Here is a 14226-nt window from a genome sequence, read left to right as displayed (position 1 = left end):
GAACATGAATGTTTCCATCAACAGCTAATTAATCAATCACAGATGTACTCACCGGATATGCAAATTCTCAAGAGATGATATCACTTTCCTATTTTTTGCTCAATGATTTAGAAGTCCTTTTTTTATCCCTCGTCTACATGGTGATGCGCATGCACACACTCATCATCATGCACACATAACATATTTGCAGTTTTACTGTTTTGGCATTCAACTTCAGAGTTCCAAGTTTCCTAGGTTAAAAGAGCTAATTGAGGACCCACTTACTGAATAGAAGACTTGCAGATGGGCTTCTTATTTGGCTTCTTAACTGCGTATTGAATTTCTGTCCTTATTGAAGTCGTGCATTGCACATTCTAGAAAACCTGTATTCAGTTTATTCAGACATTTGGTCTCACAGTCGTTGATGCAGTACTGTAAATTTGTAGTAATTTTTATTTGTTTGGGTTTGTTCAGTCCAGCCGAAAGTTGCAAGTATAACTTCAGAACTACTCTATATTGTAATATATACTCGGAATTTGATCGGATTCGGTGACCGTAGTAGTAGTCTTATAAAAGCATGAGGGCAGCGCAAATTGTACTTAACAATTCCCTGCTGTTTTGCATGCGCAACACGGCCCACCAATGGTCAACTGCCGCAACCCCCGGTTCACATGGCTTCCCTAATGATCTCTCCGGTCTACTACACAGCACAGGTTCACGTCCAGATACGACTCCAAAGTTCCAGAATGAGAGAATCATGTAGTAATGTACTCACTTGTCATCGGTGCCTCACTGTTCATCTTTTTTCACGAAAGGAAGTGGACATTTGGTCCTACAAGCATACTGCCACTTGAGTGAAAAAATGGAGGGCTTCTTATACAGTTTATTGATCTGCACAGTTACAAGAAGCAAATTGCTGCTAGTATATATAAGTATAGATATATATACTTTCCTGCTCCACTGAACAAAGTGGCATCTCGCAAATCTCGCGACACCGTGCAAAAGTGCCAGTATACAAACATCCATGCGACGCCAAGTGGACGGACCCACAGACAACCGGCCGCTGCCGCCGTTCCCGGCCTCTTCTCAACTCGCAGTCGCCGGGTTTTCCAGATCGGGAAGCAGCAGCGAGCCGCGGATTCAGTCCCGTTGGCCATTGCTCCACACTAGCTACTTACCCCAAAACGAGCAACCACAGGAAGAGAAGATGCCTACTAGAGGCTAAAGCAAACGAACGGTTTCAGTAACGCGAAGTGTATCAGCTTCAGCTTCACTTGTAGTCTAGCTCAGCTGCCCGGGTGGCCACATGCCGTCAGAAGAGCGTGCACTCTTGCCGAGGGAGTGGAGTGGAGCGGCGGAGGGATCATTTCTCTTTGTTTTTGTTTTCACAAGTTTTTTATGGGAGGCACCGATGAGATGATCTGTGCTGGACGGTAGTAGCGGCGGTCAGTCGAGCGGGTAGCATGTGTCCTCACCGCCCGTGTTCCACAGGAAGTGCGCGTAGGCTGCCGCGTGGTGCGCGTTGCCGGGGTCGGCGGCGATGGCCTCCTGGTACGTCTCCTCCGCGGCCGCGAGGTCGTTGCGCGCCTGCCACAGGAACGCCGCGTACCGCCCCAGCGCCTCCGCGTCCGCCGGCTCCGCGCGCACCGCCCGCTTGAAGAAGTGCTCCGCCCTGAAGTGAACGCGCGCAAAAACAAAACACACCTCCGATCCGTCAGCGACTGACTTAACTGACTCCATGCACCATTTGTTGTTGTATATTTGTAACCAAAACCATCGCGCGCGCGGCGCTGGCAGTCGGCGCCGATCGACTCACCTGTCGAGGTCGCCCTGCACCTGGTACAGGAACTGCGCAAAGTTAGCCAGGAGCAGCGAGCTGTTGGGCTCCTCGGACACGGCCTGCTCGTATCTCTGAGCCGTCGCCACGTGCTCCGACGAGTAGGCCACGTCTGGCTTCGGCGCCTCCACCGGCGCGACGAGCTGCTCTAGAATTTCCGGGTCCATCAGCTCCTCTGCACGCACGCTCGCCTGCATCCTTGTGGCTTCATCGGAGATCCGTTTCCAGATGACCAGCTCGTCTTGTACTGTCTGTTGTTGTGCTGCCTCCTCCACGGCCATTGAGTCGGACTCGGACACGGACGCCTCCGAGCCGGAGCCGGCGCCCGCGCCCAGTGGCGTTGCTTGCGACTGCGACACGTCCTGCGGCACCACCGCTCCGCTTTGTCGGTACGACGACTCGTCCGACTGGCCGTCGCCGGTGGCGCCGGCAACCGGCCGCACCTTGCCACCCCCGTCGCCGTTTCCGCCCACCGAGGCCGTGCGGCCGGTGGAGAAAGTCTTGAGCGCGGGGGTGTCGAACCGCTGCTGCTGGGAGTGCGAATGGGATTGCTCCGGCTGCTGGGTAGTGTCCACCATCTCCACGACGCTGCTGGGAGGGCGGAAGGTGGCAGCGGCCGCGACGCTGTCGCCCATGGAGTAGACGGTGAAGTTGGCGAGGAGCAGCATGAGGGAGACCATTAGCGCCGGGGTGCCGGCGAAGATGTGCTGGAAGAGCCAGACGAAGGAGGCGTGCATCTCGGCGTGGACGCGCGCCAGCACGCCCTGCAGGTCCTCGTACAGGAGCGACTCCCGCATCTGCAGCGTGAAGCTCTGGAGCTCCCGGATGATGAGCACCATCGAGGAGAAGGCGCGCCCCACCGCGGCGCGCGCGGACTCGCCGGCGCAGTCGATCAGCCGCTCGTCCCACCGCCCCTGCTCCAGCTGCTGCTGCTGCTGCTTCCTCCGCTTGAGCATCCGCAGGGACAGCGGGAGCCCGACGCTGCTCGCGCTCCGCTCCACGCTCGCCGGCCACCCGCCGGCGCCGCCCGGGTGCTGCCCCGCCGCGAGCTCCTGGATCCTCCTCAGGAACTCCTCATCGTCCCCGCCGTCGCTCCCGACGCTGTCGATGCTCGCGCTGAGAGCGCGCCTGATCGCGTGCTGCCCGCCGCGCCGCCGGCCAATAAGACCGGCGTTGCAGCCAGCCAGCGACGACTGGCTCCTCGCCAGCCTGACGCCAAGAACGGCATGCCGCGGCGACGTGGCAATGGCGGAGGACGAAGGCGACGCCGGAGAGGTGGACGAGGGCGAGGAGGAAGGGGAAGAGCACGGCGGCGGGGTCACGACCGCCGCGACCTGGATGCCCATGGGTCTCGGCCAATACCGGCCACCACCGCAACGATGGTTGGGAATGGCCCGCGGCTCCAGAACCGCGGGAGGCTAAATGCAAGGGGGAAGGGAGGGACAGGGAGGGAGTGAAGGGAGGGGGCGGTGAGAGGAAACGAGCGGTGGCCTTATTTCAGGATCCGGAAGGGGTCCTGGTCAACCTCACCACGCTGCTCGCTGCTCGTTGCTCGTGAGAGTAGCTGGAACCAGTGCTAGTGCTGCAATGGCGACACCACCTTTAGACAAACTTTATAGAGACACAAAAAGCAGAAATGAATGATATTTGTTGCGCCCGTAAAAGTAAAACAATAGGCCAAGGCCAAATTTAGCAGTAATTTGTACCGACTGGTCGCTACAAGCCTAGAAATGGAAACTGTGCTCGATGAAAAATCAAAGGAAAATACTGCTTGTAAATAAATCGAAAGATAGTGGTTGGAGAAGACGCCGTAGCGTGTTTCGTCTAGCACGAAGAGGCCAGGCTCGCCAGAAGCCAGAAGGCAGAGGCCGAGCTTATTTTATCTCCTCCCGACATGGCGGGATGTGTGATCGAAGAATCTGTAGACCGCCGCCTGCCTCTCTGTTCCGCACGGGCGGGCTCCATACTCCCACTCGGGACTCGGCCACCCCTATCATGAATGTCGATAGTTTTCCTTATTTTCTTCGGAACGAGCCTAGGCCTTGTTTAGTTCCGAAAAATTTTAGGAAATCGACATTGTAGCACTTTCGTTTGTATTTGACAAATATTATCTAATCATGGACTAACTAGACTTAAAAGATTCGTCTCGTCAATTTCGACCAAACTGTACAATTAGTTTTTATTTTTATTTATATTTAATATTCTATGCATGTGTCTAAAGATTCGATGTGACGGGAAATATGAAAAATTTTGCAAATTTTTCAGGGAAGTAAACAAGGCCCTAATGTATCTCTGTAGGCACACATAAGTCCTAGGCAAAAAGACAAAATGCACTAGTATATGTGGATTTTTCCTGATACTATGGTTCTGTTGGGATCCATAGTCCTACGCTAAATAAAAAAATGCACAAGAAGTATCTGCACCTACAAAGAAGTCTACTAGATATTTGTTTTTATTTTCCTTTTGTATGTACACACCACACCAACTTCCATATAGATGAATTTGAGCCATAAATATCTGCGGTTGTTACGTTAGAACAATTGTATAAGTCCGTCAGTATTTTAGCTTGTTGCCGCAAGCTGTTCGCATGTCGTATCATGTAGATACCGAATAGACTTCACACTTTAGATTTTTTTTTTTCGAAACATAGTGCACAGAATTAAGCTGGGAGGAGGGCAGGAGGCCTATACAAATACTTGGTTTCGACTTTCGAGTGCTGAATAAATGCCCTATCATCTCCTCTAGCTGTGGCAAGAAATATCGTGAAAACATACAGCAATCGTGCAGATTTCGTGAAAACATAATCGTGTACAGTTTGTCAAAATGAAGCATATTCAGTGTAAACAGCAGACGCAACATGTTATGAGACCATGACTTTAATTCGGTAGTCATTAGAGAAAGATGGATCAGAGCTTATTACTTTCACAAAGTAGTAATGGAAAAGTCTTACTTCTTACGCCCAATTTGATCCCATATTCCCATGGATAGATCAAACCAATCCCATTCTGGTGAGGTTCACTCGATTTCGAACAATCGAACGCTTTTCACCCCAGAGCGCTCTTCACCCGTGTTTTCTTTTTTGCCTGATCTTATGCCATCCTCAAATTTGCTCTAGTTCAACCCCTAATTCTCTATTAAATCGTCTTAAAATTAAGTGGCACCACATGAGATTATCTACGAAATAACACCAATATATTTACCCTTACATCTGATAAAGTGCTTTACATAGTTGGTGCCATTTGTCTGCTTTCTCATTTTATTTTCTTTTTTAAAAGACGGCAAAAGCTTTGTCGCAATTTTATTAGACAAAAAAAAAGAAAGAAAATACAAGAGACTAAGGCTCCACTTCCCTCTGTACAACTCTATGGTACTAACATGGTGACCATTTTATTTTTCATCGGTTAAGCTTTAGGAGCTCCCGTGAAATGCAATAATTTTATAAGTTTAATTTTATAGAGAGATATTTTTTCGATGAAAGAAGAATTATATTAAATAATATCTGCAAGCATTCTGAATTATATAAATATTTAGAAAATAATTTTTATCTAAATTATATCTATGTTATGAATTTTGCAGTATGAATGACTGCATAGTCAAACACTCATTTTTTGGATCATGTTAACGCACGTTTTTCAATAAGCAGAAAAGCAATTATCAAGTTCAATAGAGGCCTTGTTTAGTTTTCAGAAAAATTTAAGATTCTTTGTCACATCGAATCTTTAGACGCATGACTAGAACATTAAATATAGATAAAAGAAATAACTAACTGTACGAATCTTTTGAGTCTAGTTAGTTAGTCCATGATTGAACAATGATTAGTAAATGCAAACGAAAATGCTATAGTAACTAAAACCAAAATTTATCCTCAAATGAACAAGGCTAGAGACATGATGGTCAGCCTAAGCTAACCAAACTCTACCTCAACCAACGACAAGGAAAACGATGAGACCGCAAGCATAGGATCTTAGCTAGTACATTGTGAAAACTTGTTGTGCGACGCTGGAGCTCCAATGGTCGCCCTTTGCTGGTCCAGAAGCACCGGGTGCTTGTTCCCGGCTGCGATCCAAAGTGCCGCCTCGTCTTCAATCTTTGACGATCTGCGCCACGACCGTTGTTGCGGCGCGATCGAACGTGCGAGCATTTCACTCATTTCATAAGAGCCAGCCGATCAGAATGAAGATGGAATTAAAATCTCGGCGCAGCGTCTTCGGGAGGAGCTTCCTATATAGAGAAACACATGAGATAGGAAAAATCTTGTGTGTTTCAACGAGGGACACAAGACTGGGAGGAGGGACAAGAGGGCAACTAGGACGAGACGAGAGATGGTAGTCTCAAACGTGTCAAGCTCTGTTCAACGTGCCATCACCAGCGGAAATGGTGCTGCAAGCCTGCAGATGCGGAGCCTCCAGGCTTCCCTTCGCTGAAGTTCCCTCCGATCCGCCTCCGTCTCACACGCGTCCGCCATTATGCGCCGAGGTGGCAACCGGCGATCATCAGACAGTGCCACACAAGTCATCGAGCGTGCATGGGACCTGTCCGGCTGTCCCCACGGAGTGGCATGGCTGCATGGGCTTGACTCCGCATTCAGTGCATACGTGCGCCCAGTAGACATGCACGGAATGATTCACGTGTTGTTTGTTCCATTCATTCACCGGTTTTCTTATAGGGAGTAAAGTCTGCCAGCGATACTTAAGGTCTTGTTTAGTTTTCCATAATTTTCAAAATTTTCTATCACATTAAATCATTAGACATGTGTATGAAAAATTAAATATAGATAAAAAATAACTAATTGTATAATTTATCTGTAATTTACGAGACAAATTTTAAAAATTTCGCGAACTAAACAAGGCCTCAGTATCGTTCCCTTTGCAGAGAAAGTGTCGATAACAAATTCGTACTGATCAAATTTATTAAAATTTAATTAAATCTATAATAGATATCAGCAATATTTATATTTTCAAATTAATTTATTATAGCAACATATTCAGACATCTAATAATACTAACTATGCATCATAAATATCAATATTATATATATATATCGTCAAAATTAAAAAAACACTTGATTTCTTATAAATTTATAATGACTTTTTTAGACGATAGGAGTACATTATAATGTTCATGTCTTAGGTAATCGAGTAGGATGCAAGATAAATTACAATATAATCTACGACCATATGTGATGTCGTCGTGTGCCGCCTCTTTGCTGGAAGGTTTGGAAATGTGTTTTCTTTTTAGTCCTGAATCCCGGGTGATGGTTTAACGGTGGAGCAACGCAGCAAGCCAGCAAGGTGGCGGAATGTCGATGGGAACGACAGGTGGAAGGCGTCGGTTGGGCCGGGCACAAATGAGAGAGGCTTGTTGGTAACGGATTAGCGGATGATGAGGTCAACAGGTAAGGCTACACAATAGGCAGAGTGGTTGTTGACACCGTTTTTGGACACGTGTCCAGGAAGGTAGGATGAGGTAGCAAGTATGCTGTTTACAGGATGGATTGCCGATGAAGAGGGTTACCGATGAAGGAGTAGTCAGATATGGCCAAGTCTACAGGCGGTGATGTGTTTATGCCGATAGGTGTGATGGGGGAGTCTGCCGATGACCATGGCAAAGGGTCTGCCGACGATATGGAGGAGGAATCTGGAAACTGCTGATCGGTTTATGGAAGAATTTTAGTTTGTCACGGGAGATAACTTTGTTATTTCTTTGTTTATTTAAGTCGTTTTGTATACGGATTCCGTGTAATTTGGAATTCGAATTCTAGTCGTGTTTAGTTGTAGTTCTTTGAACGGGGTATAAATATGAACCCTAGGGCTTTGTAATCATCTATCTATCAATCAATCAAACATACGTTTTTACTCATATTCCAGGATCCATTTTTCGACGACTTCGTCATACTTTTTTCCTTTTATTACGAGTTCTTAGGAATTCGTCGACTTAAGCTCGGCGTGTTCTCGAGTTCCGCGTGAGTACCTCTTAGCCGTGACATCCGGGCGCATCGCTGTTGTCAGGACTAAAGTATTCGAGTTATCACCTTTGCCGATAGCAAGGTCAAATCGGCTGGCACGCCTAAACGTTTGAATCGGGTATTAGCCCTTTGTGTTTGCAGATCAACTTTGCATCAACAGTGGTAAGGCGCGGCGTGTCGCAGGTGACCACCTACAATGACCGCAGTGGCCGAGGTCACACGACCCATCATGCCATAGGGCATGTTGGGGCAAGAAATGTTTCAAATCATCACTAGAATCACTAAAATCATATTGCCGGATGATTATAGAGATTGAACGTTCTAGGGAGAACTACTTGGAACCAATATTCGTGTTTTACTAGTTCAGAGGAACACTCAAAATCTAGATTCTTTCAGTTATAGTTAATCTAGCGAGCTAGGTAAACTGTTCCAAAAAATATTCTAATTTTATGAGAGAAACATATTTGAAGAGAATTTGAAATGGATGAAAATAAGTTTATGTCTTTGGGCTTTCGGTTTTTTAAAATGGATGAAAATAAGTTTTTTCATAGCTATTTTAAAGGAGATAGAAAGGAAATGAGCACACTCTAGACTTTAAAAACTCTGCATCCCCTGGTTGCCATTAGGAGAGCGGTTAGTGGCAGTTGATGGAACTGCCGACTGCCGTGCGACAGAGAGGCGGGGCAGCTGTGCAACCCTTATAAATTGCGGATCTCTATAAATTACCTCAACGTTGTACTCGTCTTCAGATAGCATTTTGTTACCAGTGACTCATTGAGGCAGTGACCAACCAAACCAACCAACTGAAGAGACCACGAGACGCGACAAATATCGTGTGCAGTCCGTGCCTGTGAGACTGGCCGCTGATTTTCCTGAGGCAATTAGGCATAACCCTGCAACGACAGCCTATATTCCTCAAGAATTTCCTTCCGCGAAAGGCATCGCTGCAAGCAACGTTTTCTCGCGTCGGCGTCCCGTTCCGGCGCTCCCCGCCCGCGCCACCGTGTCCGACAGGAAATATCCCGCAACGGACGGCCGGCCGCGACGCAAAGGCGGCGAGGGGGGGCCCGGCGTCCGGTGTCCGGTTCGGCCCTGCCGAAGATCTCCCGCACCGAATCAGCTGCAAGCTTTCCGCTGCGAATTCGACGGTCGAAACGGGCTCCTAGGCTGGGGAAAAGAGGCCCCGCCGCTACGGGGGGGAGGAGAGGACCAGTCCTTGCAATGATCGATCGACGGTGCACCCGGGGGCGCCTGGGCCACACCGAGACGTACGCCAGCAGCGACAGGTGAAGTGTCCGCTGGGGGCCTAGCCAGGCCGGAGCAAGCTGCCAAACTAGGGAGTGCAAGTTGCATCGCCATCACTGGCGCGCTATAGAGCGGCAGTGTGCCGCTTAGATTTGCTCTCTCCACTTGTTGACGTCGATGCTTGTTTGGTTCTTCCTCGGCTCCTATGATTCTATAATACGAAGTAGGATTTCTTGGTTTCAATTTTTGAGGCGTTGGTGTGCTGACAGCATGCTGTGGGATTGTGCTCCAGCTAGTGCCTAATGTGGCCAATTCTGAAAATGACCTTAGATGGCAACTTCACAATCACAGCACAGGGTACGCGTTAAAAAAATGGCAGAGATGAGCGTCAATGGTGAAACTAGAGAAAATTAGAGGGTGGTGTGCTTCTGTTGTAGATGTGAAAAATATAAGCATCAACTATGTTAAAATTTTGATTTTAGTTGTGGGTTTTCAATTTTTTGTGGGCGTAGCTTGGTCACTCATAAGCGTTGTGTCTTTTTAGTTTTTACCTCCAAATGGAGCGAAAAGGAGAGAAAGTAACAGACAGGGAGTAGTATGCACCCCCCGTAGTGCCTTCTCTGTCTGAATCAATTGTTTGGGCTAACAAGGAGACCTGAATCTACCAACTAATCGAGTATACTGCTATAACTAATGTCTGAACTCTGAACCGTAACGCTGTGTGTCTCAGTGTCTGTCTTGAACTATGGATGTACAGAGTTGCATTCGCGTCTAGATGCGTTGATGTTCTCTTCTGTACTGACTTTTGGGCAGCTGCTATTCAAGCCAGCAAGGTGTTCAGCTGTTTTGGAGAGTTTACAGGCAAACGGTTGGTAGTAAAGATGACTGTTCCAACATTGTGTGGTCAACCACTAACGTTTTCTTCCAATTCAGTAGCGTTTAGATCTCAACATCTGTGGGTGTAAAGATTTTGATATGCCTGCATCTCCTGCTGGTTTTGGCAGCAAAGTCCAGACAGTGAAACAGCATCAACTCGGTAGATACCAATGAAACTCCAACGATGTCCACATGTCCAGAATCAAATTGGTTCTGCTCAATGGTCCCAAACTACAAAGCAAATCTGAATGGTCTCCACTTCCCAATCAAGTCTAGCTACTACGTCAAAATTCTGAAATTACTGAGACATACTGTGTATTGCCACTTTGCCAGTCTTCCACACTAGTTAGTTGAATTCTACATGTGTTGTTGCCTCTAAGAGGTTGTGTCGTGACCGTCTCTCCTACTAAAAGCACCCCTCTCGGAAAAAAAAAGTGACAGTGTTTGCCTTAAAAGAAGTGGGCAGTAAGAAAGATTGATAGAATCAGAAGATCGTTTCTCTAAAAGGGGCAGCTTCGGGCTTCGGCAAATGGAGGTCATTGTCGGGTTCGATGGTCGAAAGCAACCAGATCTAAGATACTTGGTGGGTGACCTGGAGAGGTTTGGTCGAGCATTGCGGGGCATAGTCCGGAGAGGCCCTCCCCTAAAAACTAGCATTACCTTCATGAGTCTCTTTTTATTTTCCTCCACGTTTTTGTGTTCGAGTGGTCACATTAATGTAAGATCCATTTGCTGTAAACTGGATTTGCTTCCTTCTTATATGATATAGCAGTGCTCTTGCTAATTATTCAAAAAAAAGGGGAAAGAGAGAGAAGTTGTACATAAACAATTGCTCTGATGGCAATCCAGAATGATTAGCTGATCGTGAGAGCTCAGAGGCAGAGGCATCTACTGATCGAGATCGAACGAAGCTAAACAGGTGACTACATCAGTGTATCCTCAGATTAGATTACATGTATCTCTATCGCCCGCGATGTGGACGATCGCCGCGCGTTGCGTACCCAAGCTCCTTTCATCTCGCAAATTTCCTTTTTCCCGGCAAGCCGACGCGACGCGGTGATAGCGGCATGACCGGCTAGCGTGAGCTCTGCACCCGCTTCCCATCAAAACTCGCGGTACCACATGACTAACAGTGGCTTCATTAAGACTGATCACGTGTGCGCCGGTTTATATAGCAGCTGCTGTTCCTATCGGCTATCGCCCCAGGCCAGAATTTTGAGCACACCGGTTAAAACTCCTTGGGCAATTCGGCGCCTCTTTAGGTGTCTGTTTCACGTCAATCGGCTTTGCGTTTGCTGCCTCGCCTCAGGCCTCAGCTCAGATATTTTTCGTTCTGGACCTCTCGAGCAGGGAATGGTCACTGACCAATCAGGTATCATCGTGCTTTTGTCTTTGCACGAATGCAATTTTCCAAGCAGCGGGCCCCACCGCTATACAGTCGGAGCACTGTCTGCTTGCAGCTGCAAGACCAACCAACGCACTGATGGTTAGCTTTGGTGAGCAAACCATCACAAGCTCTGTTCATCAAAGCTACTATAGGGCGCTAAAAGTATGTCGACTTAATTAGACACTGTTCATGCCAAGTTCCTCTGAAATGGCACCAGCTATTCAGCTGGATAACTCGGTGGCCGACAGAGACGCCGTTGATGAGCAGCCGCCGACGATCCGACGCCACCCCTCAGTTATCTCCTCCTCGCCTCAGCGATTTCCCTCTCAGACGTCCTGCTCTCTTATCCCCGCGCGCGGTTAACCCGTCGTCACCGGATGTGTGAAGCTCAATTGACCGTACCTGTTACATCGGCCACCTATCCTCGCTCCACTCAACGTGCAACACTGCAACTCATCTTAGGCCGTGTTTAGTTTCCGATGGAAAATATTTCACGACACTGTAGCACTTTCGTTTGTTTGTGGTAATTATTATCTAACTATAGACTAACTAGGCTGAAAAGATTCGTCTTGTCATTTCGACTTAACTGCGTAATTAGTTTTTATTTTTGTCTATATTTAATACTCCATGCATACGTCTAAAGATTCGATGTGACGAAAAATCTTAAAATTTTTTAGGTTTTTTGGTGGAAGTAAAGAAGGCCTTAGCCTCCATTGTTCACACACCAATTAATATCTGCAGAAGCTTGGGCGTTTGCCTTTCATGGTGAAGCCGCGCGGATGACCAGTGAGGCATCAATTCTAGAACTTTCCTTGCTTTCCGAAGAAACTAGCTAATACTATGAAGTATTTCCATGTGGTTGTTTGGAAGACGCCATCACCACCAAAGTACTTATTAATTCCACAGTGCATGGAAAAACACGCGCAAAAAACTCTTTAGAGCAGCTCCAGTGTAACCAAGAATCGAACCGTGCGATGGAAAATCGAACCGAGCACAATATTGTAGCCATCAAATTGTGATTGTCAGACAAGAAATCTATCTTGAAGACGATTCGAACCGATTGGAGTAAACAAAATCATTTATCGGCAACAAGGCAGTAACTATGATATGAAGCCACGCCTTCAAGACATGTAGAGAGAGAGAGAGAAAGAAACGTAGCAGGCCTCGTGAGCCGATGCTCACATAGTAGGTGTGAGACACTCAACACACCTCTATTTCGACAGAGCAAATCGACTCCACACTACATGTGCCCTCACACACCACCTTTCTATTTGCACAAATATTCTGTTATATTTGTCTTTACAAAACTATATATAGTATACTCATGTCCAGAAAACAATAAATTTATGGTATCAAGTGAACTTTATAAGATACATTATCTCTTTGATGTTGGTAAGTGTTAATATTATTTTACAAAATTGCTCAAGCTTTTAGAATGATTTTTTTTTCACGAACATGTCCCTGTGATACATTTCATTAAGAGAGAGTAGAAGTGGTCAACTTGCAATAAATCCTAGTAATTCATGGATTACCAGGAACCCAGAATGCTCTCGAAAATAAGTGAACGCTGAGCTTAATTTACAAAGACAATCTGCGATGAGGAGCCAGACGAAGGCAGTGGAAGCAACCTGCAAAGCTGCCGCAAGCCCGCAAGATCCTAAAGATTAGCCTCATTGACGATAGCCTGAAGCCCTGAACGATTGAACTCGGACTTGCAACTTGGCTCCCAAAAGTTCCTGCATTCCTCTCCTTAACTTAAAACGATTTGATTTAAAGACAGCTAAAAATCCAGCAGTGTTTTTCTCTTAGACTCTTGCTACAAATCAACCAATACTGTCATGGCTTATCAGTCAAATGAACAAGACGTAATAAATGAAAGCAAGAGTTGTGGCAACCTGAAGTGACCAACGCTGAGATAGGCAACTGCAGAACAAGTTAACACCAATTTGGCATGTACATGTTCCTGAGCGTTTATGTGGATTGAGCCCTCATTCTCCAGAACCACAGAAAACCGAAGAACTGCCAAACTTTTCTTTCTATACCAAACAGTTGCAGTAGCTGACCTGCCATGTCAGCGCAGGTCTGCCAAGTGGCGTTGTTTCCAAGCAGGGCCAAAAAATCATTCAAGCAATTTTGCGTTGTTTCCTGTACGCAAAAATATCTGTCACCTGAGGAAATCCAAACGAGAGGTGCATATTCATACGTACCCCAGGAATATGCCGAAGAACACTCAGATCTTTGGAATAGTTCCTGAAAAGTCAGAATGCCAGGCTGTACAAGGATCAAGGCCATTTTGCAAACTTTTTTGGAACTCAACAAGGCCGTAGTAGAAGTGCAGAATGCTCCTCCTGTCCATTCGTCGCGACGAGCGCAAGTGGCGCAAGTTTTTTTTTTTTCGATGGAACAAGTGGCGCAAGTTGACGTGCGCGTTGGCGAATTGGCCGAATCGCCGGTGCGATCCGGGGTCAGGTCCCCCGACCGGATCTCACGACCCGGTAGCCGGATGGGCCATGAATGGTCCAGTCACCAAACCTTTCTGGGCTGATTTGGATACGCGGGCCCAGGACGGTGGGCCTGCTCCGGGGAAAAATGTATGGCGCAGATGCTCCTGCGAGTCGCGGTAGGCGCCACCTGCTGCTGTACTTCCTCGTGATCGATATCGATCTGTCCGGTTACCGACCGATGCACTGCTGGTTCGTCGTGATTGGCCTTGGTTGTTGCTACTGAAATTTCTGGGCATTGCTTTTTTTCCTACCTGTCTCATGTATTTTAGTGATCGTTTATGTTCAAATACTTCACGAAAGCGCGGGAGCATTGGGGAGCAACTTGATGGTGAACAGATATTTTCATCGAGTACCGGGAGATTATGGGTACACCCTCGTGCCATTCCAAGTGTTTATAGTAAGGCCTTGTTTACATGCAAAAAGTTTTTTGATTT

General features: G+C 47.1%; 1 protein-coding gene across 1 annotated transcript; it reads right to left on the bottom strand.

Moving 5' to 3' along the window:
- On the bottom strand, nucleotides 743–3730 carry LOC8058931. The gene is made up of 2 exons (XM_002456610.2): nucleotides 1796–3730; nucleotides 743–1651 (listed from the first exon to the last, which is right to left on the bottom strand). Exons 1-2 carry the CDS (start codon nucleotides 3160–3162, stop codon nucleotides 1426–1428), a joined length of 1593 nt encoding a protein of 530 aa, XP_002456655.1. The 5' UTR covers nucleotides 3163–3730; the 3' UTR covers nucleotides 743–1425.

Source organism: Sorghum bicolor, chromosome 3 (genome assembly GCF_000003195.3).
Source record: "Sorghum bicolor cultivar BTx623 chromosome 3, Sorghum_bicolor_NCBIv3, whole genome shotgun sequence".
Taxonomy (NCBI): domain Eukaryota; kingdom Viridiplantae; phylum Streptophyta; class Magnoliopsida; order Poales; family Poaceae; genus Sorghum; species Sorghum bicolor.
The sequence above is the reverse complement of the archived record's forward strand: the minus strand, read 5'-3'. Positions and strand labels throughout refer to the sequence as shown.

Bases quoted from the DNA above. Each gene is read 5' to 3' on its own strand.
- LOC8058931 (XM_002456610.2), bottom strand. From the start codon at position 3,162: ATGGGCATCCAGGTCGCGGCGGTCGTGACCCCGCCGCCGTGCTCTTCC. The intron at 1,652-1,795 runs GTGAGTCGATCG...CGTTCACTTCAG, and splicing joins GTGCAGGGCGACCTCGACAG to GGCGGAGCACTTCTTCAAGC.